Source organism: Leptonychotes weddellii, chromosome 4 (genome assembly GCF_054177405.1).
Source record: "Leptonychotes weddellii isolate Sample4059 chromosome 4, ASM5417740v2, whole genome shotgun sequence".
In the NCBI taxonomy this organism is placed as follows: Eukaryota; Metazoa; Chordata; class Mammalia; order Carnivora; family Phocidae; genus Leptonychotes; species Leptonychotes weddellii.
The window spans coordinates 21,736,631-21,763,159 of NC_138372.1; the positions used below are offsets into that span (position 1 = coordinate 21,736,631).

Below are 26,529 nucleotides of genomic sequence, written 5' to 3' on the forward strand. Positions count from 1 at the left end.
CCAGGCGCCCACATCCAGCAATTTTAGACAGTTCCACATGACTTTCTGTCTCTATGATTCAGACTACCTAGGTATCTCCTATAAGTGGAATAACACCGTGTTTGTCTTCTTTTTTTTAAAGATTTTATTTATTTATTTGAGAGAGAGAGAATGAGAGAGAGCGAGTACATGAGGGGGGGAGGGTCAGAGGGAGAAGCAGACTCCCCGCCGAGCAGGGAGCCCGATGCGGGACTTGATCCAGGGACTCCAGGATCATGACCTGAGCTGAAGGCAGTCACTTAACCAACTGAGCCACCCAGGCGCCCATTTGTCTTCTTTTAAAAAAAAAAAAAATATATTTGTCAGAGAGAGAGAGAAAGCACAGCAGGGGGAGTAGCAGGCAGAGGGAGAAGCTGGCTCCCTGCTCAGCACGGAGCCCGATGTGGGACTCGATCCCAGGACCCTGGGACCATGACCTGAGCCGAAGGCAGACGCTTAACCGACTGAGCCACCCAGGCGCCCCAGTATTTGTCTTTTTATGACTGGCTTATTTGACTTAGTAAACTATCCTGAGGGGTCATCCATGTTATAGCATATAGTCATTTTCCTTCCCTTTTAAGACTGAATAATATTTCGTAACGTGTACACACTACATTTTGCTTATCCATTCATTTGTTGTTGGCCCTTGGGTTGCTTCCACCTTTTGGCTATTGTGAATAATGCCGCTATGAACATAGTACAGATATTTCTTCAAGACCTGCTTTCAGTTCCTTTGGGTATATACCCAGAATTGGAGTTGCAGGATTATGTGGTAATTCTGTTATGATTTTTTTTTTTGAGGAACTACCGTACTGCCTTTCACAGTGACTACGTCATTTCACATTCCTACCAGTAGCACACAGGGTTCCATTAGGGTGTAGTGTTTGCTAATTGTCATTTAGGTAAAAGTAGATAATGATGTTGTTCAGTTCTTCTATGTCTTTTCTAATTTTTAAAAAAAATTTCCAAGAGAGGGTTGTTAAGATATCCAATCAGACCACATGTTTTCCTATTTAAAATCCTTCAGTGATTTTCCACTGTACTTAAAATAAAATCCAAACTGCCTCCTGTGAGAACAAACTGTCTAACCCCACCAGCTACTGCTTTTAGCAGGCAGTAAATTATATATAGCCAAAGCATTGTTTTGGGTTTTTTTATATATTTATTTTTATAGTTACCTTCTACTTAAAGCATGGGATTCAGGCTTTCTATTTCTGGTTGTTATAAAGTTTCCCTTTTAAGTAAAACTTTTTTGTTGTTTTTTGAAAGTAAAACTTTTTTTTTTTTTTTTTTTAAAGATTTTATTTATTTGACAGAGAGAGACACAGCGAGAGAGGGAACACAAGCAGCGGGAGTGGGAAAGGGAGAAGCAGGCTTCCCACGGAGCAGGGAGCCCGATGCGGGGCTCGATTCCAGGACCCTGGGACCATGACCTGAGCCGAAGGCAGACGCTTAACGACTGAGCCACCCAGGCGCCCCAAAATAAAACTTCTTAAAGTAAAAAGAAATCAAATTTTAAGAAAAATTTTAAGGGGCGCCTGGGTGGCTCAGTCAGTTAAGCGTCCGACTCTTGATTTCGGCTCAGGTCATGGTCTCAGGGTTGTGGGATTGAGCCCGTGTCGGGCTCCTCACTCAGTGGAGAGTCTGCTTGAGATTCTCTCTCTCCCTCTCCCTCTGCCCCTCCCCCCCACTGTGTGTGGTCTTTCTCTCTCAAAATAAATACATAAATCTTTTTTTTTTTAAGATTTTATTTATTTATTTAATTGACAGAGAGAGAGAGAGAGAGAGACAGCGAGAGCAGGAACACAGGCAGAGGGAGTGGGAGAGGGAGAAGCAGATTTCCCGCTGAGCAGGGAGCCCGATGCGGGGCTTGATCCCAGGACCCTGGGATCATGACCTGAGCCAAAGGCAGTAGCTTAACCAACTGAGCCACCCAGGTGCCCGCATAAATCTTTTTTTTTTTTAAAAAAGAAAAATTTTAAGTAAAAAATTAGTTTGTAAACACATGGAGTGAAAATTGTGACAATATTATAGGAATGGCACTTGGAAAACACTGATTTAGAGCAGTGGGGATATTATTTTAGTTTGGTACTATTCTCCTATGAACCAAAGAAATAAAAATTTATAAAAGCCCCTATCTACTTCAGGCACTGCCTTCCAGAGGCCTTTGCAAACCTTCAGCATTGCCGGATTTAGCCCAGCTCCCACACAGAGGCAACCCCAGAGGATTGCTTATTTTTGAACACAGGGCTTGAACATACCTTTATTTTTCATGCTAGTGTTTCTAGAGCCTTCTTCATAGAGGTCTGAGGACTGATTTAAAGAGGGAAAAGGGAAGTTTCCACTATTTATAACCTCATTATTGAAATGTACAACAAAAGAGAGGCAGCCCATAACCTCACTATTTTACCAGGATCTGTACTGTTGGGACACGTTTTTTCTACCAGCTGTTTTCAGATGCACGTTTTACCTAGATACAATAAAAATGTATGTACTGTTTTGTTTTCTGCTTTTTTTACTTTGTCATGAGCATCTTTCCATGTTTGCCATACAGTCGTGTAGTTCTTATTTGCAGTGCTCTGTAGTTTATGTCAGGTGGATGTGGAAGGATTTGGGGAGACAGTAGAGAGTGGTACTTCCGAACCTGGGCTGTCAGAAACATTGCCTGGGTTCTCTCAGCTCAGCCACCTCCTCCCTGTGGAACTTAGTCTAATTACTAACTTCTCTGAATCTGTTTCCCTATTGGTAAAATGGGAATAATAAGCATCTACTTCGTAAGGTTGTTAGGATGAAGTGATGCAAATAAAACTCTGAGCACTGCGGTGGCATACAGCATAGCCCCGTGCATGTCAGCTACAAGTAGCTGATGCTTAAGAACAGAGGTTTTGTGGTCAGAGATGGGGTGTAAGTAGACACTAGGTTCAAGGAGTTTGTTATATATTCTGGATATCAATCCCTGATTAGATATGTGACTTCTTGGGCGCCTGGGTGGCTCAGTCGTTAAGCGTCTGCCTTCGGCTCAGGTCATGATCCCGGGGTCTTGGGATCGAGCCCCCACACTGGGCTCCCTGCTTGGTGGGAGGTCTGCTTCTCCCTCTCCCACTCCCCCTGCTTGTGTTCCCTCTCTTGCTGTGTCTCTCTCTGTCAAATAAATAAATAAAATCTTTAAAAAAAAAAAAAAAGATATGCGACTTCTTGCAAATATTTTCTTCCATTTTGTGAATTGCCTTACTCTGTTGATACTGTCCTGTTTTTATTCCAGATTTACATTTTTAAAAAACACACCTAAAACTTACCATGTTAGCCACTTTTAAGTGACTTTTCATGGTAGTGTTAAGTACATTCTTGTGATCGTGTGTTTTGATGCACAAAAATTTTAATCTTGTTGAAGTCCAACTTACCTGTTTTTTCCTTTTGTTTCCCGTGTTTTTGGTGTCATACTCAAGAAACCATTGTCAAATCCAGTGTCATGAAGCTTTCCCCCTCTGTTTTCTTCTAAGAGTTTTATAGTTTTAACTTGTACACTTAAGTCTTTTATCCATTTTGAGGGGTTTTTTGGTATATGGTGTGGCTCCAACTTCATTTTTTTTTGCATGTGGATCTTCAGCTTTCCTAGCACCAGATTTTCAAAAGAACTGTCCTTTCCCTACTGACTGGTCTTGGCATCATTGTTGAAAATCATTTAACCATATTTGTGAGGTTTTAGTTCTGGCTGTCTACTCTTTTCCATTGGTCTGTACATCTGTCTTTATGCTCGTGCCCCACTATTTTGATTACTCTAACTTTGTAGTAAGTTTTGGAATCAGGAAAGGTCAGTCCCTAACTTTGTTCTTCTTTTTCAAGATTATTTTGACTATTTGTGGCCCCTTGAGATTCCAGATGAATTTTAGGGTGGATTATTTTGTTTTTACAAAAAATGTTACTGGGATTTTGATAGGGTTGCATCGGATCTGTAGATTGCTTTGTGTGGTATTGGCATCTAAACCATATTAAGTCTCCCAATCCACGAACATGGGTATTTTTCCATTTATTTGTGTTATTCTTAATTTCTTCCAGCAGCGTTTTGCAGTGTTCAGTGTACAAGTCTTTTTGCCTCCTTGGTTAAGTTTATTCTTTTTGGGGGGCACCTGGGTGGCTCCGTCGTTAAGCATCTGCCTTCCGCTCAGGTCATGATCCCAGAGTCCTGGGATCGAGCCCCGCATCGGGCTCCCTGCTCCGCGGGAAGCCTGCTTCTCCCTCTCACACTCCCCTTGCTTGTGTTCCCTCTCTCGCTGTCTCTCTCTTTGTCAAATAAATAAAATCTTTAAAAAAAAAAAAGTTTATTCTTTTTGATGCTATTGTCAGTGGAATCGTTCTCTTTATTTCCTTTTTGGATTGCTCATTGTTAGTGTATAGGAATGCAACTGATTTGGGGGTGTTGATTTTGTATCCTGCAACTTTGCTGAATTCACTTAGCGGTTCTAAAAGTTGTTTTATGGAGTCTTTAGGATTTTCTGCATTTAAGATCATGTCTGCAAACAGGTAATTTGACTTTTTAATAGAGCTAGATATTTAACAGCTATTCTATTTGTATGTTCCAAGCATTGTTCTTTCTCTTAACCTTTTAGTGAGTAAACGATATTTGTCAGATTCCTAAAGCAGTTCTGTGGATATTTCACTTCTGTGGGTCTTTGGTTAAGTTGGTTTACACTGCTTAATACATATGGTGCAATTAGTTATTGCTTTGTTTCTAAAGCTGCTTTGAAGTATGTATTTCAGGGGTGCCTGGGTGGCTCAGTCGTTAAGCATCTGCCTTCAGCTCAGGTCATGATCCCGGGGTCTTGGGATGGAGCCCCTCGTCAGGCTCCCTGCTCGGCAGGGGGCCTGCTTCTCCCACTCCCCCTGCTTGTGTTCCCTCACTCACTGTCTCTCTCTGTCAAAAAATAAATAAAATCTTAAAAAAAAAAAGAAGTATGTATTTCATTTCACCAAAATAATTATTAAGGATCTGCTAGGTATGAGGCTCTTTATTAGCTGCTTAGTCAACCTGTTATCCTACCCCCATCGCTCTTCACTTAGTAGAGGAATGGTCTGATGAACCATGGCAGTAATAATCATCAGACCTTATTATTTTCTAAAGTACCTTTGTGTATTTGAACTTCTAACTCATGAGTTGTCTTTGATTAAAAAGTGCTCTAGGGAGTTGAAACATTTAAAACTTCCCCCTGGATCTCCCCTCCGCCCCTCGTTTCTACCAAGATCTCATCTAGCATCATTGTCTTTTCACCTCATTGTTAATCCCTTCATGATCTTTGATGCCTTGTATTTGTTTAATGCTGATGGTTTATAAAATATCTTCATGTTTTTTATTTTGTTTTATCCTTCTACACTTCTGTGAAGTAACCAGAGTAGGTGTTAATTGTTCCATTTCACATATTAGGAAAATGGAGAGGAAGAGAAATTATCTCACCTGAAGCTACCACACAACTACCAGAGATAGAGTTAAAATAAGAACCCAGGCCTTCAGATTGCTAACCCTGTGTGTTTTTTTATATACTGCACTTCAACCATTAATTCACAGTGCTCCAATTATTTACTCAACAAATATGTATTGAGTACTTCGTACATGTCTATTGTGCATTGTTAGGTGCTTGACTTATCAGGACTCCTAAGGTCAGTTTTGCTCTGTTGCCAGCTACCCTTAGTGACCATTTGATGTTATCTGTTGATCTATTTCTTTTTTTTTTTTCAATGGATCCATTTCTGTTCACAACCATAAATCAAGATTCTAGGCCTCCTGTCTGTTTCCTTTTACCCTCTAAATTTTTTTTTTCCCTTTTTATTTCCTTAAGTAATCTCTAAGACCAATGTCGGGCTCAAACTCAAACTCATGACTCTGAGATCAAAAGTTGCATGCTCCTCCGACTGAGCCAGACAGGTGCCGTCTACCTTCTAAATCTTTGATTCCAATAGGAGATTGAGTTTCCTTACCCGTGGAAACTTCTGGAAATGGATGTTTTGGGGTATGTGAGAGTGGCAGATTCAGATACCTGTTCCAGCACTAGTTGGCTCTGGGAACCACATGTGGAACTGAGTAGGTTCATCTGAAGGGAAATGCCTTCAGCAGTCCATGTTGCCAAATAAATTAGTGGGTAGCAGGAATGCCTAGTGTGTGTAAGGCCTGTGTGATAGGTAAGTCACATGAATTAAAGGTTATACACAACACCTCCACTCATGCAACTAATAGCATAAGGAGAAAGATGAGCACCAAGGTATTTCTGGGGGCAAAGGACAGACACCAGCTCCAAGGGGGCTATTGGATCACATAGAAATCCAGCAACAGGAAATGAAGTGTGGTTGGGCTACTCAGAACTGGAACCAGAAAGTCAGAAATGGGCTATTGGGTTCTCATCTCTGCTTCTTTATTAGACTGTTTCATTGTCCTACTTTTTTTTGCAGTCTGGTGAAGAGAATGTCTAATGTAAAGGAGAAGGTGCTAATGCATGTTGGGAAACCAGGAAATGACCCAAGATAAAGAAAGGATGTCATCTGTTCCACATAATGCCTCGCACATAATAGGCATGCGCCAGCTACCTTTGAATAGACAGCAGCCAGAAGTTCTGCTCTCTGTAGCTCCTTAGGTTCCTTCACTCAGTGAGACCTGCCCTCAGTTGGGAGAGTAACAGAGACTGACTCCTGTTGCTGCAGGAAGGTAATAATGAAGGGAACAGGGGAAGGAGCATGGGATCCTCGTAGCCCTGAGGCCCCTATCTCTTTTTATCGAACATACACGTAGTGAATGCACGTATTGTCCAGATACCAAATATGCATTGGTTTGGTCCTATATACCCACTCAGTACCATGACAGTTTTTGTCCAGGTGTCTGAAAATTGTAAGTCATTTTTGTTGGGCATAATTAAAACAAGAGGAAACTATGTGTTGGAAATGGAAATTGGATATGAAGTGGTTGGCAAAATAGGAATAGAGGTTTTTGTAGTGAAGCCCTGGGTAATCTTTCCATGAATCTGTGGTCTCTATTTTGCTGGCTTCTTTCTTTCATTTATCATCTGCCATCATGGATCTTTCTGAATCAGTGCTATGTTATGAGAAAGCATGTGCGTTGAGGATCAGGCTGCCTACTAATTATAGTGAAATTTAGCTATACTTGATCCAGAATATAATTTTCTTCTTCTGATGTGGCTCCTGTATTTACTCTCTGCTATACTATATATAGAAGAACAGATCTAGGAATGTCATCCCTTGGCTGCAGTGCTGGCTTTGTCCTCTTGTCCAGAGAACTCTTCAGGTGCCTGTCTGAGAGAGAGAGGTTGCCAGTCCTGGGCCTGTTCTGATAGAACACAGAGTTGTCCAGGGTAGTCTGCTCAAAAGCCTTGCATGATTCCCCTTCTATGGAATAAAGTCTGAGTTCCTTGAAGATTCTTCAAAATCCCAGCATCTTCTCTGACCAATTCCTTCCCACACACAACTGTTCTTTAACCTCACTTGTCACATTAGAGTGAAAGTGCCATGAAGATAGGGACTCTACCTGTTTTGTTTGCTACTGTACCTGCAGTGACTAGACTTCCCTTCTTCCATCAGCACTACCACCACCATTCCACCGGCCAAGACCATATTCATGCTTCAGAAGCATAACACCTTACGTATCTTTCATGAAGCCAGCCTCAGATTCCTCAGACATGATGGATTTTCCCCTTGTGTGTTACTGGCATGGTTTTTGTACTTCTCTTACATTACTGCCATGGACTCCCTAGTATCTTAATTGGTTTTTATCTTTGATTAGATAATTTGTTTCTTGAAGGCTCATTATCCCTGATTTCTGACCTCACTCAACTATTTTAAGAGAGATGAATAGATGCTCCTGGCTCTTAAGAGGTACTCAATAAATATTTGTTGAATGAATGTACTATATAGTTACAAGTAGTTACTCTTTTCCTGGTTTGATGAGGTTGGCTCAGGTTTGGAGGAAAGGTGCCAGGCTCCACTACTCAGTGGCGTAGTAGATACTCTGAATTCTCTTAAAAATTGGTGTGTTCTCCTTATCTCCTAAGCAACACTGTATGCAACTATGGCTCTCTAAAGTGCTTTGTAGGTAGTAAAATTAAATACATATTTGTGAGTTAATTGATAAACCTTTTTCTTCTGATCTTACCCTTTCCAAGCTACGGTAAACTAACTGGTGCATCATAGGTAAATTCTATCCAGGCATTACACTCTTATCTTACTTCCCGAAAGTTTACCCCAGTGAATATCTCAGTTTGAGAATCAATCATTTCTCAAGAGTAATTCTTAAGAATAAAGCATAAATGCTTGCTTGATTGATTTTGGGCCAAAATCAGTGCCTTTTGGTTGGGAGGTGCTGTTAGGTGCTGCCTGTAATACAGACAGGGCTAAAAGGAACATCCACTTTGGGACCCAGCTTGAGTCAGATCCAGGTTCTACCACGTGGGCAAGTCACTTCGTCTCAGTCAGCCTCTCTGAACTTACTGTTTTCTTTCCTGAAAATACAGGGGTAATTATGCCCACCGAATAGATTGTTGTGAAGGGTAGACGAGGTATGTGTGCAAAGTGCCCAGCTCAGCATCTGGAAAATTAGGTACTTAATAAATGTTAGCTGCTGTTATTCCCCTTTCCCAGTTTTTGTTTTTCTCATGCTGGGCTGCTGCTGATGCGGTGCTATCACCGGACATGGGCTTTTCCTGCAGAGCAGTTCTGAGCCGTGGCTTCTTTCCCATGCCCCTTCTGGCACGTCTGCCAGCGGCTCACGCCCAGGGTCATTTTTTTACCCTTTATCTTCTGCTCTACTTCCCCCTTGAATGAAGTCAAGGGTCCAGAAGCTAGTGTCACCTCTGGTACTCCATATTCTTGCCCCCCCCCCCATGCCCCACAACTCCCAACCGCTGAAGCGATCGACGCCACCTGCTGGAGGACTAGATTTTCTTTGTTCAGAGATTGAGATCTAGAAGGCCATCCCCCCGCCCCCTCCTTATTCTAGCTGGAGTCCACGTTACAGCCTGTGACTTCTTTTCCTCTTTCCTCCTCTTGAGCCTGCATCTTTGAGAGGGAGGAAAGTGAAATAATGCCAGACTCTGAGTTAGAAAGCACACTGTTCTTGTCACCTGAGCCTTGGTTACCTCACTTTACTTCTCTGAGTTATAGTTTCCTTATCTGTAGAATGGGAATAATAATTCCTGAATTTTGGCCTTCCCAGATTATTATTATAAGATAAAGGATGCAGAAAGCTTGATGAACTAAAGTGCTATTTGGACGTCAAAAGGTATTCCTACTCTCCTACCTCATTTATTTATCCAGGCCGGGCCAGGCTTGGAGGGGAGGGGCGCCAGACTCCATGTGTGCTTCCTCACTTTCCCAGGACCCTGCCCTACCTCAGGGGCAGAACCTGGTGAGGCTCCCCAGCCCTTATATCCTGTGATGGGCTTCCATGATCTTGTCATCCGGAAGGTGCAGCACCTTAAGCCAAACCAGCTGTTTGCCAGCTCTCACCTGCCCCCAGCCATGGTTCCTACTGCTTGGTAATAGGGGTCTGGGAAGCTTTGTTCCCCTCTCCCTACTCCACTGGAGACTTCAAGAAAGAATTTTGGTCTAATCTCTCAAAACTTTGACTCACCTGCTGTGGACACATGGCTAGACTGTCAGAACATTCTGGGAGTTCTCTGAAATGACAGAATAATACTTGTAGCTATTGCAGAGTGCCTGGCGCTTAGTGCCTGGTAATTAGTATTTATCTTGTTTAATCCTCATAGCATCTTTTGAAGTAAGTATTTATTATTTCCAGTTTACTGAAAAGAAAACTGAGGTTCAAAAAAGTTAAGTCTCTGTTCCAAGTTACACAGCTATTAAGTGGCAGCTGGAATTTGAACTTTATTCTGTCTTCTTCCAAAATCGTTGGCGCTGACCACTGTACCACGAGGCCTGCCACTGATCTGTAGAGGAGGGGCTGGCCATGTGCTTCAGAGGAAAGCTCAGGAGATTTCCAGTCATCCAGTCTGCGTGCAAACCCCAGCCCTGCCCGTGTGACCCGGGGCAAGCGGCTTTCAGCTTCTGGAGCCGCAGATGCTGCCTCCTTACATCCTCACCAGGGACATGCGGCATACGTGCTCTTCTCATCTCCATTTTACATGCGAGGGGAGTATGCCTCACGAGATAGAGTGACTCCCCCTAAGTTACAGAACAGTGATCGGAGGTGGCAGAGCCAGAACTCTAGTCTGGGTCTAACGCCTGGTTCGGTGTTCTGTCCCTTCTTTCTCACGGCCCGCTCCTAAGACCTGGCGTAGCACTCAGGCCAGCCAACAGCTCCGGCGTGCTGGTTGGGAGCCTGTATGGGGAGGCAGCAGCCGTGCCTCTTCAACGCCGTCTCGTTCTTCTCCCTTAATCTCTCCTTCTTAGAAACCTTACTGAGGAGGCAGTATAAACATTTGAAATTCAAGGAAAAGGTTATGCGTTGCTTAAAAACTGCTTGAAGCCCCACACAGAAGCCTAGGAAATCTGCTGCCCATCTTTTGTGTGAGTTTGTGTTACTACTTTGGCAGCACGGTGTGGTGGTTATAGCTTGGAGAAAGTTCTTTCTGGGCTCTTCTCCTTATCATTTTAATCTTACAAGGTTGTTGTGTTGGAGTTGATACATACCAAGGGCAGCAGCTGGAGCCGTGCTAATTGATGGCAGCAGTTTTCCCTGGCAGCGGCCTCTGCTAGAAACCAGAGCAGGAGTCCAGGGTCCTGGAGCTCTCACCCCCTTATTCTGTGACCTCGGGCATGTGAGGCACTGTCTTCAGGTAGACTGGGTGACCTCTCAGGACTCCTTTCACCTTTAATATCCTGTGCTTTTTAAAAATAAAAGTAAGGATGCTTGGGTTTTATTTTTTTTTTTAATCTAACTGGACAGAATTATATGAAGTAAAAAGTAAAAGACTGCATTCTTTCCCCCATTCATTCATTCCTGAGGTAACATGTTGCCAGTTTGTGTCCTTTCCATTGTTTTCTGTATATATATATTATACAGAAGGTGTATATATATGTTATACGCATTATATGTGTATATAGATTATATATACACATATATAAATACATATATTTAATATACACAATATATATATTATACGCACTATATACAGAACGTGTATATATATATTATACACATGTGTATATATATATTGCGTATATATTATATGCACACATTATACAGTATGGTCAGCACCCCAGAATCTAGAATACATACTATATTATGACTTGGTCCTTTCACCCATTTGGGGCATTTTGTCTTGTTATTACTTGAAGACTTATTCTTTTTTTTTTTTTTTTTTAAGATTTTTATTTATTTATTTGACAGAGACAGTGAGAGAAGGAACACAAGCAGGGGGAGTGGGAGAGGGAGATGCAGGCTTCCCGTGGAGCAGGAAGCCCGACACGGGGCTCAATCCCAGGACCCTGGGACCATGACCTGAGCCGAAGGCAGACGCTTAACGACTGAGCCACCCAGGCGCCCCTTAACTTATTCTTTTTAATTAATGCTTTATAATTTATTAAATGGTCCCCTATTGATTATATGTCATGATACTTTAAAGCAAATGTACACATGCAACATTGCTTTTAAATTTTCTTTTCAGGAAAAGAAGAAAAAAAAACATAGAGACAGGAAGTCGTCTGACTCTGACAGCTCAGACTCTGAGAGTGACACAGGCAAGAGGGCAAGGCACACATCAAAAGACAGCAAGGCAGCAAAGAAGAAGAAGAAGAAGAAGAAGCACAAGAAGAAGCACAAGGAGTGAGAGTGGAAAGAGTAGAGGGGGTGGTTGAGAGAAGGAGGAACCAGGGGCCTTGTGTCTTGAAGCCCTGGCTTCCTGAAAGACTCAGTAGTGCGAGTATGGCCTCCCACCCCACTGACTTCTCACCCACGGGAGATGGCTTCCCCTAATGCAGCAGGCAGGTTTGGGAGTTAGATGTCAAAGCATCTGCCTGAATGAGTTGTTAACTTATCATTCCTGGTCCCTTTGCAAGTGACCCCTGCAGCTCACCCATTCATTCACACAACTTCCTTCATTCGGCAGGAGGTCCTATTACCCTCTCCAGCTGCCACTGCCAGAGCCAGATTCCTGCACAGGAGTCCAGGCTGCAGCCACAGGTCCTGCTGTGGAGGCAAGTCTGGCTGTAGTTGGAGAACAGGGATGGGCCTTCCCTGTTGGGTCTGCCCTGGGCTGATTGGTGAGCGATCCCTGTGGCGTCCAACACAGGGGCCGAGGGAGACGGGCAGGATGAGGGAGAACATGGTAAGAAGTGGTGCTCACTTTTTCCATTCCCCCTAACATGATTCCACTGTGCTACAAGTGACAGCCAGAAAACCATTGTTTGCAGTGACTGAGCTTGTGTGTGACATTCTGCCAGACCACTGAACCAGATAGCTCAAGCCAAGATCATTGCTTTACTTTGTATTTACTACTGTGTGAGTCAGTTGGTTTCACTTCAGGTCTCTGCTTAAATTCCTGGCACTAAATGGAAGTGTGTTTGGTTTTAAACTTGCTGAATGTTCTTATTGCTATAATCCCTCTTCCTGGGTAATTTACAGACTTGCAATCACTGAGTCTGCATTAGTTGACAGAAAAACATTTAATATATTACCTCAGACCTTGGAGAGAGGCCCAGCTGAGGTACAGAGCCAGAGACACCAACAGGTCACGGCCTTCTTAGGAGATCACTTATAAGCCCTCTCTTCTGTAATGATTAGATGATCTCTTACCCCAGAGCTGATTAGAGAACCAGTAGAATTTGTAACCATGAATGGGCCAGGCATAGGCGGGAGCTTAGCAGTCATCTTGGCCAGTGGGCATTGGTTCCCACCACCAAGGCACAAGCCTGCATCCTGTGTCCTGAGCCTACATTCTGGAAAGACAGACCACAGCATCCCACAAAGAGCAGCTTTCCAAACCCAAGGGCCTGCAGTGCAGGATGGGCCTGAGGTGACAGTTTAGTAGCCGAACCTGGGGAAGCCCTGCCACTGATTGATTATTCCACGTTGGACTAGCTCCTGTGGCCGTGTGGAGGAGCAGTGTAGAGGCGAGGTGTAGGAACAGCTGTTTTATTACTGAGCGTGTCAGGTGACCAGCTACCGCTGCCCCTGAGACTGTCTGTTTCAGTCTCTCGTCCAGGGCTGCCTCTGAGTGACCTTCAGGCAGTCGTTTCTGCCCGCTGTCCGACACACAGGGAAACCGAGACTCCCAGAGTCATGTCACCAAAGGCAAAAAGGCAATTTGGTGACCTTGGCTCTGCTTTATTGACCTTAGAGCACCCTTTGGATGCAGTTAAAAAAACAAACATAACACAATGGGAGCCGGAAGTGGACCCAGGCTGGTGCCACCTGACCCCAGAAGAAATTTCCCCAACCCAACCAAGGTGGATTTATATAAAATGCTGGAGGACAAAATGAGGCAATCCGGTGCTGAGTCCAGGGCTAGCTGACTGGCAGAGGAGCAGACAGTGAAGGAGTGGGCAGGTCATGCCTCTTTCTCATAAGTACGAGTGCAAACTGTACTTCCATGGGTAAGTGTCTGGAAGGAAAGACAGAGCCAGATTAGGGGTGAGGGCACCGAAGGTACCGGGGCAGTCTCCATTCCGATGGGGAAAGCCTCTCTATCCCAGTAGTCTTCATTTACTGACCCCCTACTATGTGCCAGGTACTTTACATGTATTTTTTTCTAATACTTACACCAAGCTTTTCATTTAGTTAGGCACTTAATTCCTCTGTTAGAGTTGTGAGAAAATGAGCTGTGAGAGGGGAAGTGACTTGGTCAGCATCCCAGGCTGTCTGTCTCTCTCCCTCGCACCATTCCTCTAGTGCCTAAGATGGTACATGGCACGTCGTAGACAAATAGGTGAACAAGAGTGTCCAGAGACTCTTGGGGAAGGGCTGTCCTAGGCTACCAGCTCTCCATCCTTCCCTGACTTAGGCTGGTGCCGGAGCCAGAGGCTTGAGCTATCATCTGTCTAGTCTGGCATTGTGGAGCCAGGCCCATGGCCTCTCCAGAGTCCCGCTGCTCAGTGAGTATCTGGTCCTGCAGTTCACATGCCCACCAAAGCTAGACACCTCATTCTTAACTCTGCACGGACCCCTGCTCATGGTGGTGCAAGAATACAGGGAGCAGGGTACAGTGACCCAAGAAGGTCTACAGTGAGACGCTGGGGTGAAAACCTGAGGTCCTACAGAGTTAGGAGACAGAGACCACAGGGGTTGCTACCTCTGCCCTGGATCTGGGGCTGTTCAGTCATGGCTACATTCTTCTAGTGAAGCCCCCAAGTCCCTAAACAGACTGATGTGCCAGCCTGGTTGTCCCTTCCTACCCAGGCTGTCAGGTAGTGCAGTAGGTCCGGCATGCTAGACACTGAGAGGCAGTGGGGCTGGACTGTCGTTGCCCCACCATCACCAGCCTGTTCCTGCCCAGAGGCTTTCTAGGTGGCAGCGCAGTCCCAGGGAGGAGAGGGGATTAGGAGCCTAGGATCCAGTTTGGCCCTGCTTTCCACCTCTCCCGGGGTGGGGCAAGGTGGCAACACAGAGGAAGAGACTAAGGCTGTGAAGCACCACCTGTGGCAGCCCTCTCCCTCGCCTCTATGATGCTCGGTGCTCTGCATCACGGTCTCCTGCCCCCCTAGCAGCCCATAAGGTTGGTGGTGGTAATGCCCATTTCACAGTGGGAGTTGGAAGGTTACTTGTCTGAAGTCATGTAGCCTGTAAGCTGAGATTTGAAACCAGGCCTGTGAGGCCAAAGCTACCACACAGAAAATTCCCACCTAATACCACCCCAGCCCTGCCTCTACCCTCCACTGATCCCAGGGGAAGACCCTGGCTTTCACAACAGGCTCGACTGAAGGGCCAGTAATGGGAACCAACTGGGTGAGGCTCCAAAGTTGTCTTACCAGGATGAGTTTCCCATCAACTAGCTCCCGCACAAGTGTTGTCTCTTGCCCTTCCCACTTCTGCACGTGGACAAGTTTGCCTCCATGCAGCATCACGGTGGACTGTGGAAAGAGGGTAGAGGCCTGAGCTGTGATCTGAGCCAGGATTGAGGGACAAGATGGTGTCCGGTCATTGGGGCCACAGAGGACACCGCCTCTGCCCCAAACTAATGATGGTGCCAGGACCAGAGCTCAGGTGGCCTACTTCCAACCTCGCCCCGCAGGCTGTCTCATTTACCTCTAGCCTCTACTCCATGATTGCCTGGCTGGGGCCTTCAGGTGTTAGGCAAGTAGGGAGAGGCAGGCGGTATGGTGAGCCAGACAGCCTGGCTCTGAGAAGTGCCACTAGCCTTCAGAATGGGCACTTATCCTATCCTCTACATGATACCCACAGCCCTACCGCCCCTAAGAGATAGGGGCATGTACCATCCTACATCCCTGGGGAATATTGAGGAGGAGGAGTCCTCAGACTCTCCAGCCTAGTGGTGATCACACATAATGTCTAACAGACCTTGGGGATGGAAGGTATTGGAAAATGAGGCTTCCCACTTTGTAGTCCTACCTCTTCTTGGTCCACATCATGTGACCCCTTCAGCTGACAAGTAGACAGCAACTGCCAGGTCCAGGGACCGGGTGCCCTTGGAGTGTTCCAAAGCCCTGGTCAGATGCCCACTCAGTCTTCTGGGCTCTGCCAGCCTGCATCAGCTGGTTCTCATTTGGCAGCTCTCCCGGATCTTTTTTCTTTAGGAATTTGGGGGCTCTAGGTCAGGCTAGGGGACCCTGGCTGAGCAGGGTTGAGTAGGAGAATGTGAGAAGGCTGTGTTTATGTTTGGGGCAGCATGAGGAATGGGTGTGCATCCTTGCTACCACTTTACTCTTCATGCCCATCCCCCAAGCTTTTTGCCCACTCAGATTATTTTTAGCTTAGGCATCCCAGAGCTCTACTGTTTAATTAGGGTTCTTGTCCCTTAAAAAGGTGGTCTAGTCAAGGAGGCAGACACATGTGATATGGCAGCCACCTGTCTCTAAGGTAGGATGACATCTTTGGGCACCAACCCAGCTCTGCTGCCAGTTTCCTCCACAAGGAGACCAGACCCTATCCTGTCTGTCCTGGGGCAGTTGTGAGGAAGCAGAAACAGCTCAGGGGCAAACTGATAGGGTCTGCTGGAGGATACTGCTATAGGGACCGTCTTTAGCGGTCAAAGTCCCTTAGTTCTGTCTCTGCCATGCCTGGCCCAGGGGCTAGGAGGCCTGAGGCAAGTAGCAAACACAGAGCCACCACAGGGTGACAAGCCCTGAGACTGGAGGTAGATGTCCCTTCCCTCCTTGGGAGGAGAGGGGCTAAGGCTTGGTGAGAAGACGTACAAACACACCTTAGACGATGCCCTATCCAGAACATAGCTTTTCCTGCCTGCGGGCTGATAGAATTGGAAATAGTTCCTCAGGCTCACTGGCCAAGCCTGGGAGGTGGAAGCTGGAGAAAAGGAAGCATCTGAGTAGGTCTCCACCTCTTGTCTCTAGCTGCCTCCTTTGCTGCTGGAGGCCAGCATGACCTACTCACTCAGGGAAGAGCTCTGAATTCTCCTGGGCATTGTTCCTAAAGTACTTGAGGTCGCAGCCATGGCCACATAACTCTCCCGTCTATGGATTGGAAAGAAACCCAGAGCTCTTAAATGCCATGCACAACATCACCCAGCTGGAGCTGGAATCGACACTGAGGTCAGAAGAACATCCTGACTCTGTGTTGCCCACTCCCAGAGGCACCAGATAGTCCCCTAGGAGGCAGGGAGGAAAGCATGAGGACAGGGCTAGCGTGCTCCTAGCATAGCACCTGGGACATCCCCATACTGCACAGGCTTTATGCACCTTTTTCATTTCAATCCCCCCACATCACCTGCCCCTCAGGGTACGATAATAGGGTGCCAAGTCTCAAAGGTCTCGTAATCCCCAGACCCCCTTATATGACTCACCTTGACCTTCCTGTCATCTGCTGTTGTCTCATCGAACTCCACCCCTAGCTTGAAGCTGATCTCTGTGTTCTTGAAGGTGCTGTGTGTTTTTATGATGATAGTGTCCCCATTCACTTCGATGACTGTGGTAGGCTTGGTCACATTGGCCACCTGCCTGGTAGTAAAACCCACACCTGAGGGCAGGGGGAAGGTTATTAGCATGAGTAGAGTGGAAAGACAGGGTACGAGGACCTCAGTGAACAACCCTCAGGCCCGGATGTGGGGCAGAGCGAAGAGGAGTATGAGAACTTTCAGAGACTGGCTGTTTTTTAAATTGTTTTCTTGTTAGCTCTGTGCAGCGAAGAGACACTTGATTTCACTGGGCAGATGGGAAGTTTAAGGGACAGGCATGCCACAGCAAGTCGTGGCAGATCTGAGGTTAGAACAAGCTACTTTCTGTGTAGTAAGAACTGAACGTGTCTTATCTCATTCAGCCCTTCATTCTCCCTGCAGGCCATGATGCTATTATCTCTACTTCACAGATGCAAAAACTGAGGGTTCAGGCCCAGGCTCACAGGTCTGGAATTGGAACGCAGAACCGTTTGACTGAAGAGCTCCTGGAACTGTTCAGCTGTACTGTCTCCCAAGGCTGGAGCACAGGGCTCCCTCCCAGGGCACCTGAGCAGCTTTCCAGCCACAGGCTGAGGAAAGAAGAGAAATGTGGACTTCGCCTTCCAAAGCCTGAGGGACAGGCGTTTCCCACCTTTGGAAGTTTTTGCCCTGAAACCCACTGGTGCACCTGTCCCCTCTGTATGGCAGCAAGATATTTTCAAACCCCCTTCTCCATGACCTAGGTAGGAGGTAGGCAGAAGGGAGTGTGTGTCCCAGTGTACAGATTTAGGAGAGGCCTGAGTGCTAGTGCAGTCAGGACTCCAATCCAGGTCTCCTGGCTCCTGGTCTGAGGCCCTATGGGTACTCCCCGACTGACCAAAGCACGGCTTCCCTGGGTGCTGGGCAAAGCCTCCCTGAGTGTCCTGCAAGAGTGTGAAACAAAGAACTCCAGCAAAGCCTTAACCCTCAGGTTACAGCCTCCAACCTCCCATCACGACGGCCTGCCCTTCTGCCCGCAGCAGCAGTGGTGAGCTGTCTTGCAGGGCAGAGGCGAGGCGGGAACAGCCTAGTGTGGGGAGGTGGTGTGCCAGCCGACACTGCACTTGCTGGAAGTGAGGTGTGGCCTGTTCAGGTTGTTTCACTTAATGCTCCTAACACCTAACAGCCCTGAACAGTAGGGCTTATTATCCTCACTTTACAAATTAGGCTTGGAGAGAAGTGACTTGCCCAAAGTCAAAGAGTGAGTGATAGACCTGGATACGAATCTAGGCTCCAAAACTTGTTCACTCTTCCTCCTGGGCCATTCTCCCGGCGTGTACTTCCTCCCGCGCCGAGGCCACCAGGTGTGCCTGTGCTCACTGGTACTAACTAGGCTGGGTCTGTCTGCCCCCTGAGGACCCTTGGTCTAAAACTAGAGGGGTGAGGGCAGCTTCTGCCCTGCCCGGTCAGTAAGGGACCTGGCCTTAGCCCCTGTGAGTCAGGCTGATCCCACTCCCCAGAAGAGAGCAGGGTCTTGTCACCATGCAAGGAGCTCTGTTTGCTTAGGACCTACCCAGAGGTGTGGTGTGTTTGAGAAAGGAAACCACTGTGGGGTGAGTGAGGGACTGAGCCAAGAGAAACAGACCAAAAATGGGGCTGATGATTTTGGAGGCTCAGAAAGAGCTGGGTTCTACTTAAAAATGAAGTGGAAGCTATTTACAGAGAGAGCTGAGGATGGTCTTTTCTCCCCTGTGGACCTCTCATCCTTTCCATCTGTGTATGGAGAAAAGCAGGATGATACATTCTCAGCCCTGTAGCCCAAATCTGCCCCTTATTTGGGGCAAAATAAGGGAACAAGTGTGGTAAGGATGTTGCAGCTCACTTCAGGGACACAGGTCTTCAGTTGGAATGTCAGCTATGGGAGGCTTGGGGGGAGGGGCTAACTCTGGGCATCCCAACTTCCCAACAGCTGCCCAGGGCCCACTGCTCCAAGAGTGGCTACTTTCCTGGAGTCAGTGGGCATAGTACCCAGCATACTATGGTGGGGCATAAGAGCTTTGACCTCAAGAGCCAACACTTGTCCCTATTTCAGGAAAGGGTTAGGAATAGAGGGGAGAGATGGGTCCCCCACCCCTTATTTGGGTACCTGCCAGAATCAGCCCCCCTTCCCTGGTAGGAAGGCATGGAACGTAGCTCAGCTATGAACAATATTCTGGTTTCCCTGTCTCAGCCTGGGAGGCTGGGATAATCTCATAGCAGGGGATTTAAGAGAAAGGGTATCCACCTTCTCCATCTAAGCCCGTAGTAGGAGGGAAGGGCTGAGGTCAATCATTAGCTAAGCAGTTCCTACCACTCCCACCCCCAAGGTCCATAGTGGAAACTATTCTGGGTTACACATCTAGAAATCTAGGTTTTCATATTAGCTCTGCTGTGGGATTGATCTGACTAGTTTCTACTCTCTCTGGGTCTCAGTCTCCCCATCTGTCAAACTAGGCAAGGCATGGGGGATCTCCAAGGACCTCAGGTATAAGGACTCGAATCTTTATTCTTCCCCATTGTTGGAATGGAAGAACCCTTTAGCAGATCTTGGCCTTGCACCAGGACCCTGCTGCACCTGGGAAGTCTAGTGGTTTTCTCCACCAGACGGCTCCCCAACAAGTGGCTGAACCAGCAAGTGATGGGTCCTCCCACCCCGCCCTACTACTAGGCTTACTGACAGTGATTAAAGCCCGGTTACACACCACTGCAGGACGACGTCAGAGACTGCATGGTGAAAGGGCATCCTCCGGCAACCATCCTTTCTCTAGTTCAACACGGAGGGGCAGGGGTCGTTGCTAACTGTGCGGGGCCCCTATCTCACCTTCTCATATCTCATTCCCCGGCTGTTCCCCTCTCTTCCCATCTCCCTCCTCCTAGGAGTTTCTGCTTCTTTATGCCATAGTACACTCCCCATCCGCCCCATTCCCTTTCTGTATTCACACTTTCCAATCCCTAAACCACCCATGTTCCTGCTTTTTTCCTCCTCCAGCTAGCCTCCCACCTTCTGCAATGGATGCTCCCTTTTTACACAAACCCACCTCTCTCCAGATACTATGTATACCCCTCTTCCTCGAAAGCGCCTCCGTGCCCCAGCATCGACCGTGCCCCAACATCGACCTGCACATCTTGCCTCCTTGCGCCTCCCTACCTGGGAATCCTAGCCAGGTTCAGACCAGAAAGCCCCCTTCCAACAGGCCTCGCGTGCCCTAGCCCAGGCTGCCACCTTCTCCGCGTCCCCTTGCTCCCCCACCTTGAGCAAGAGGGATGCAGTAGCCGTACGGGGTACTAGCCAGGGCCCGAACGCTGTGCAGGGCTGCGCACGCGGCCAGGCCCTCTCCAGCCCAGTATCCCCGAGACGCGCTCACCAATTGACTTCATGTAGTCATCGAAATTCTTGCTGTCCACTAGCTTCCAGGTGCCCACGAAGGCGTCCACCATGGTGAGGCTGGGCTAGGCGAAGAAAGCAGAGGCGACAGAACTGGCGTGCAAGGACTCTGGGACCCACGGTTCCCAGCCCGCGCTGCCGCTTTAAATAGCCCTTGTATCACGTGGTGAGGCGTGGCCCACACCCCCAGCTCCCGAAATAGGAAGCCTCGGGCTGGCGCTCACCAGCCCCGAGCTGGCTGCCCCCTCCCCCGCGACCCGCCGAGGGGGAGGGGGCAGCCAGAGGCACCGAGCTCGCCTGCGTCAGCGCGGGGGCCCGGCCTCCGAGTCCCTGCGCCGCGCTGGCAGGACCAGCATGCTCCCTTCCCTGGCCTCAAGGCGCTCTTCGCCATCTGAGAAGGAAGCAACTGGGGGCACGGTGCCCGCGAGGTGGGGCGCGCGCCACCGACACCTTCGTCCCCCAGTGTATCCCCGAGCTTGGGGTTAGAGCAGAGATGAAAGACAAGGAGAAAGGAAACGCCCTTGGGCTGATGCCCACGCCGGGAAAGCTGTGGCTGACTCTTCGTGGCGCAGGCATTGGTCCTCATTCTGCAGGTGAGGAGTCCAAGGCTCAGCGGGGAACTTACAAGGTCGCAGGAAATAAGGCGAGGGTTCACTGGAGCCCAGATTGCAAGTCTGGTCTAGGTGGCCTTGGAAGCCGAGCTCTCCCGCCACTCCCCGCTTGCCGGTGACCGGAATAGTCACCAGGGGCACCGTGGGCAGCTGAGCTACCCCTGTGCCCTCCGCCTGCGTGGGGCGAGAGCGTGACCCATCCCGCCGTGCCCTTCCCGCCCCGCACGTGCTCGCCCCTCCCTGTGGAATGTCTCCTGCGCTCGCCTTTCCGCCTGCAGTGCCCCTCCCCGTCCACCTTGCCAACGCTTCGGGCTCCTCTGACCTCTACGCCGGGCTCGGAGTATTTCATCAGGTCATTTCCCTCTTCCCCTCCTTCAGAAATTCTGGCCCTCCAGCCAGCTCTTCCAGGCCCCGGGGCGACTCCCCACCTGCCGCCCTTCTCTGACCTCTGCATACCTGCAAGCAGCTTGCACTTTCACGGAATGTCACTCACCTCCTTGAAAGACCTCCCCTGTGGTTGACGCTTTTCAAAGCGCTTTTAATAGTAAGATCACCTTGTATTGGTATTTATTTCTTGCTGACGACTTTAAGTACATTTTCGCATTGAACTTGCGGAACAAAGTCCACGAAGTAGGTTTTATAACTACTGTTTTACAGATGAGCAAACGGAAGCTTGGAGGAGCCCATTCATTTCTTAATCCACAATTATTGAAGCACCTACTTTTTGCCAGGCCTTGAGAGACAACCATGCATGAGACACACACTCACATCGCTCACTTTTGGGTAGACAGACACAAAACTAGTGTGAATCTGAGGGAAGGCCTGTCCCGATCTAGCAGCTCAGGGTAGACTTCCCAGAGGAATGACGGGTAAGTGAATGCCTAACAGATAGGAGGCTCTGCGTAAGGGTGTCGTGCCCAAGAGAACCTCAGCCAGCAGAGGTCCACGGTTGCGGGGGGGTGCATCTAGGAGCCACAGGCTCACTAGCCCTGGGGTCCTGCCAGCTCATTATCCCACTGACCCTCCTTCTTGGGCCTCTGTTTCTCACCTATCTCTGAGTTTCTGGGAAGAAGCCAGGGAGGAAGAGCCCTCTCTTGCCCAAGGTCCTGGTTCTTTGGGGCAGGTTCTCTTGACAGAAGACAGGGGCCTATTTCTGCCAAAGCTGCAGGGACAGGCCTTAGGGCTGGGCATGGAGCCCTGGTGACCTCATTGCCCGAGCAGGTGCAAGGGAGGGTTGGGGGAGAGAGTGGGATGGTTCCTAAGTCAAGGTCACAACCTTTAGACGCTGAACCTCCTCTCTCAAGGACTGAGTAGCTGGAGACCCAGGGGCCAGAGCTGTCTCCCTCCATGGTCCTCACGATGCCGCCGGGGAGAGCTGGGGCTGGGGTGGGTAGCTGTGGGCAGGTAGATCTGTGGGCCAGTTCTGATTCCCTGGGGTACTCACTTTGTGGCTGTGGGCGATTCCCTTAAGCCACTGTGAGTCTCTGTTTCATCTTGAAAATGGAGGTAACGACAGTATTTACCCCTTAGAGGGGTATGTTTGGGGATCAAATGAGATAATGCATTTTAAAATGCTGAGCATGGTGGACCTCATGCTCACTGCTGCTGCTGTTACTGTTCCCCTTATCCACGGACAGTGCAGGGGTCTCAGACCTGCTCTCAGCCCTGCCCCTCACCTGCTGGGCCCCCCACAGCAGATTGCTTGCCTTCTCTAATCCTCAGTTTTCTTACTTCCAAGACAAGATTAGAACCTGCTGCAATGGTGAGAAAGGGACTACAAAAATCTTTGGGAGCGTTGAGGGGGACACTGCTAGAGAGTCCTTGTGACCCCTCTCTCGGGCCCTGCCTCCGGGGAGCAGCATGGAGACAAAGCCCAGACCCACTAGCCTTGCTGCCCTACCCTCATCCCCCCACCACGCCCAGACCTGGGTCACCGAAGTTGACTTCTAAGCCACACCCTATCTGCTTTCCACTGAGCTTTCATTCTTCTCCCTCCCAAGTGTGCACAGCTTCTCATCCCTCTCATTACCCTGTTCCTCCTTGCCCTGTTCTCCTCACCGCCTTTGGGGAACGAGGGGCAAGGGGAGGGAACTCGAGCCTTTCCCTTTTCCTGCCTCTCTCTCTCTTGCACGCGCGTTCTCTCTCTCTCACACCCTTGGCAGATCCAGATGTGAATACATCTGGCAGGCGGCAGGACCAATCCCTGCCAAGAGCCAAGAGCAGCATCTCCCCAGCCCTCGCCCTGTGGTGATGTCACTGTTCTGTGTTTCCATGGCAACCACAGGCTGGGAAGATGGAGAAGAGGAGAGCTGAGTAACCATGAGAGAGCCAATGAGAGGGGCCAGCGGCACCGGGTGATCCGTGGGGCCATGGGGCGGGGTGGCGGGGGGGAGCACAAGGAGGCCTACTCAGCATCTCCAGCTCTTCCCTGGACCTTCCCTGCCATCTGGACGCCTCCAATAGGGGATGTGCTGCTGGCATGGGGAGAAATGTGGGAGGTAGAGGCCAAAGAGGCTGAGCTGGAGCCTCCACTGACCCAGGGACATAGAGCCCCCCGGCTTTGCCCCTGCCCACACCACACTCCACCCCCAGTACCTGCATCTGGAAATTTTTTCTTTGGATGGTAGGGGTGGTGCGGCTCTCTGCCATGGAATGAAGTTCTTAACCCTTCCCTCCACACCCCCCACACCCTCCCCTGGTGCATGATGGGTTCAGAAGGAGCATCTTTGAAAAGAAGCCTGGTTCTACGTCCCAAACCAAGTGAGTCTCACTCCAGAGCCCTTAAAGCTAGAGAGGAGACAGATTCACTCACTCATTCACTCATTCATTTATTCATTCAATATTTCGTATACTCATTCATTCATTCAATAATCCATATACTCACTAGCCACTTACTAGCTAGAGACTAGGAGCCAGTCCCTTCCCCTTCCTCTCCTTTCCTCCCAAATGGAGGGAGGCCATCTACTCTCAGGGTTGACATGAGGATTAAAAGAGGTAACATATGGAAGCCTAACATACACAAATACTCAATGAAGGGTGATTCCTTTCTCCCTCTGGGTCTCACCAGGGCAGTTGTCCCAGAGATACACCTGAATGAGCCAAGGTAATTTGAGACATTGAACGAATAGCAAAGGATCTAAGTCTGTCTCTGTTTCCTCACTTAGGTCACTGAGCGCCTATAGAGACCTCAGAGAAGTTTCCACATCTCTCCCTTTCTCTCTCTTTAAATAATCCATCCATTTTACCAATCTTAATTGAGCACCTCCTGTGCCCAGACACTGCTGGGCTCCGTGGGGACCCAGGGGAGAGCCACAGCCCCCGCCCTCCCTGAGCTCACTGTGTAGGGGGATTGCAGCCACCGTGGCAGGAATGCAGTGTTCTTTCTGCCACTAGGAAGTCACTTCCTCTTTCCCCAAGAGTTCTAGCTACTCCGAGGCCAAGGGAACAAATGATGGTAAAAGATAGGGTTTACTCCACACCAGTTTGCTTCTGAGAAGCTCTGCCTGTGGCACCTGCTCCCTGGAAGGAGAACAATGGCTCTCTCTGCCCAGGGAGGAGAGGGGCCAGCTGCGAGTGGTGGGGCAGGCACCTCTGCTTTCCCAGAAACCAGCTTTCCTCCCTGCTGGCAGAGTAAAGGCCAACTCTTCCGCCTTGCTCCGTCTGTTTCATTAGTCGAATGTTACTGAAATCCTGTTCCAAGAATAGTGGCTGGCAGATAGTAGGAGTTAATGAATAAATATTGAATGAATGATGGATGACTGAGTATATGGATTATTGAATGAATGAGTGAATGAGTATATGGAATATTGAACGAACAGATGAATGAGTGAATGAGTGAGTGAGTGAATCTATCTCCTCTCTAGCTTTAGGGGCTCTGGGGTGAGACTCACTTGGCTTCCCATCCTGCGCCTTACTTATAGACCAGCAGTGTGACCTTGGGCAAGTCACCATCTCTCTGGGTCTGTATTTCTTTATCTGAGAAAAAAGCACATCACAATTCCCACCCAGCCGGCCTCCCAAGGACTCTAGGAAGATAAGGTAGGATAAGCTTGGGAATGCAGTACAAAGGTTAATTGTTTTTCTTCTCAGCCTCCTTCCAAGGAGCCACCTGACCCTCCACAGCCCCCAGGCTCTGGCCCCCACCCCGCCTGCCTCTGCGAGCCCTCCACCCTGCAGGCGCTCTGCCCTTTTGTATCTCAGGCGGGTGCCATGTTTGTGTCTTGTGTTCGCCTAGAGTCCTCTTCCTCCCTAGCTGCTACTCCTTTAGTTACTCCTACTCACGCTTCAGCTTAAGAAGCCCCATGCTCCCTATCAGAGCCCTGACCCTGCTTTCATGTGGTCCACTCAGCTCTGAGTCTGCCTTTCCTATTACACCGGAAGCCCTGCAAGGGCCGGGACCCAGTTGGTGTGGCCATCTGCCATGTCCAGAGAGCCTAGTACAGGGCCTTGCACGGATCTGGGGAGTGGACAGTCTCTCCAGAGCAAAGGAAACCACCTGTCCTCTTCAGTGTTCTCTGTTGAAAATTCTGTCCCTGGCCCGCCTTTCCTATGACTCTTAACTTGTCTCCTGCCGAAGTATCCTGTCTTGTATCCTCTTTTTCATTCCATCCCTGAGGGTCATGAGACTGGGTCATCTCCAGTGGGTGGTGTGGCTCCAAGTGCTCCCAGCTGAGAACTGCCCTTCTGGGCACATAGATGTAGCCAGAATCTCAACTGGAGCTCTCTTTATTTATTTTAAAATTATTATTATTTTTTTTTTAAGTAAGCTCTACCCCCAATGTGGGGCTTGAACTCACAACCCCAAAATCAAGAGTTGCATGCTCTACCAACTGAGCCAGCCAGCTAGGTGCCCCTCGCTTTAGGGACAGCTCCATTCCCAGGAAGTAATCAAACCAGATCCCAGACTTGGGACTGCCCCTGGCTACTTCCCCACCGCTCCTCTATCAAATGAAAAATTTGCCTCTGCAAAACTACAAATAATGTTAGATTAAAGTATAATTAGACAGGGAAACCTAATGCTCATAAAACAGCACCGCACACCACCCTGAGGTGTGGGTGTGTTCATGTACCATGTGACCTGGCACCAAACAGATGGTTCAATGGTCACTCCCCAGAGTTCACTTTATTCAGGAACAGCTTGCTCAAGATTCTGGAAAGATGCAGGCAGCTCCAGGAGACCTGATGAGCCTGGGTGGTGTGGAGAGCTGACCACTGTGTGTCCTTAGGTGAGGAGAGCTGGTTGGCAAGCCCTGGCAGGGGGCCTGGCAGAGAATGGATCTTGGACTCGGGAGTCTGGGGCCAGGTGTGTTTCAGAAAGCAGGTACACAGTCAAGGCTGTCAGCCCGGCTTTGGCTTTTTGCTTTTTTTTTTTTTTTTGGACCTGGGATCTTGGGGTTGGCTGGGGCCAGTGGGGGGCAGCATCTGTGGGCTCTGTAGTAAACAAAGACGCTAGATAGGAAAAGGAAGGAAGAACTGGGTG

General features: G+C 48.6%; 2 protein-coding genes across 3 annotated transcripts in view; one reads left to right on the forward strand and one right to left on the reverse strand.

The window, feature by feature from the left end:
- ZCCHC17 (zinc finger CCHC-type containing 17) overlaps positions 1 to 12,545 on the forward strand; it is a 60,600-nt gene extending 48,055 nt beyond the window's left edge. For both annotated transcript variants that reach the window (XM_006747213.3, XM_081817935.1), the window contains one exon: positions 11,640 to 12,545. In XM_006747213.3, the coding sequence (XP_006747276.1) occupies positions 11,640 to 11,801 (162 nt within the window). In that variant the 3' untranslated portion in view covers positions 11,802 to 12,545. The remainder of the gene's footprint in view (positions 1 to 11,639) is intronic.
- A 731-nt stretch (positions 12,546 to 13,276) lies between these two features.
- Positions 13,277 to 20,575, reverse strand: FABP3 (fatty acid binding protein 3). The gene is made up of 4 exons (XM_006747217.3): positions 20,420 to 20,575; positions 16,947 to 17,119; positions 14,938 to 15,039; positions 13,277 to 13,574 (listed from the first exon to the last, which is right to left on the reverse strand). The coding sequence occupies exons 1-4, from the start codon at positions 20,490 to 20,492 to the stop codon at positions 13,521 to 13,523; spliced, it is 402 nt and encodes a 133-aa protein (XP_006747280.1). The 5' UTR covers positions 20,493 to 20,575; the 3' UTR covers positions 13,277 to 13,520.
- Positions 20,576 to 26,529: the final 5,954 nt, after the last annotated feature.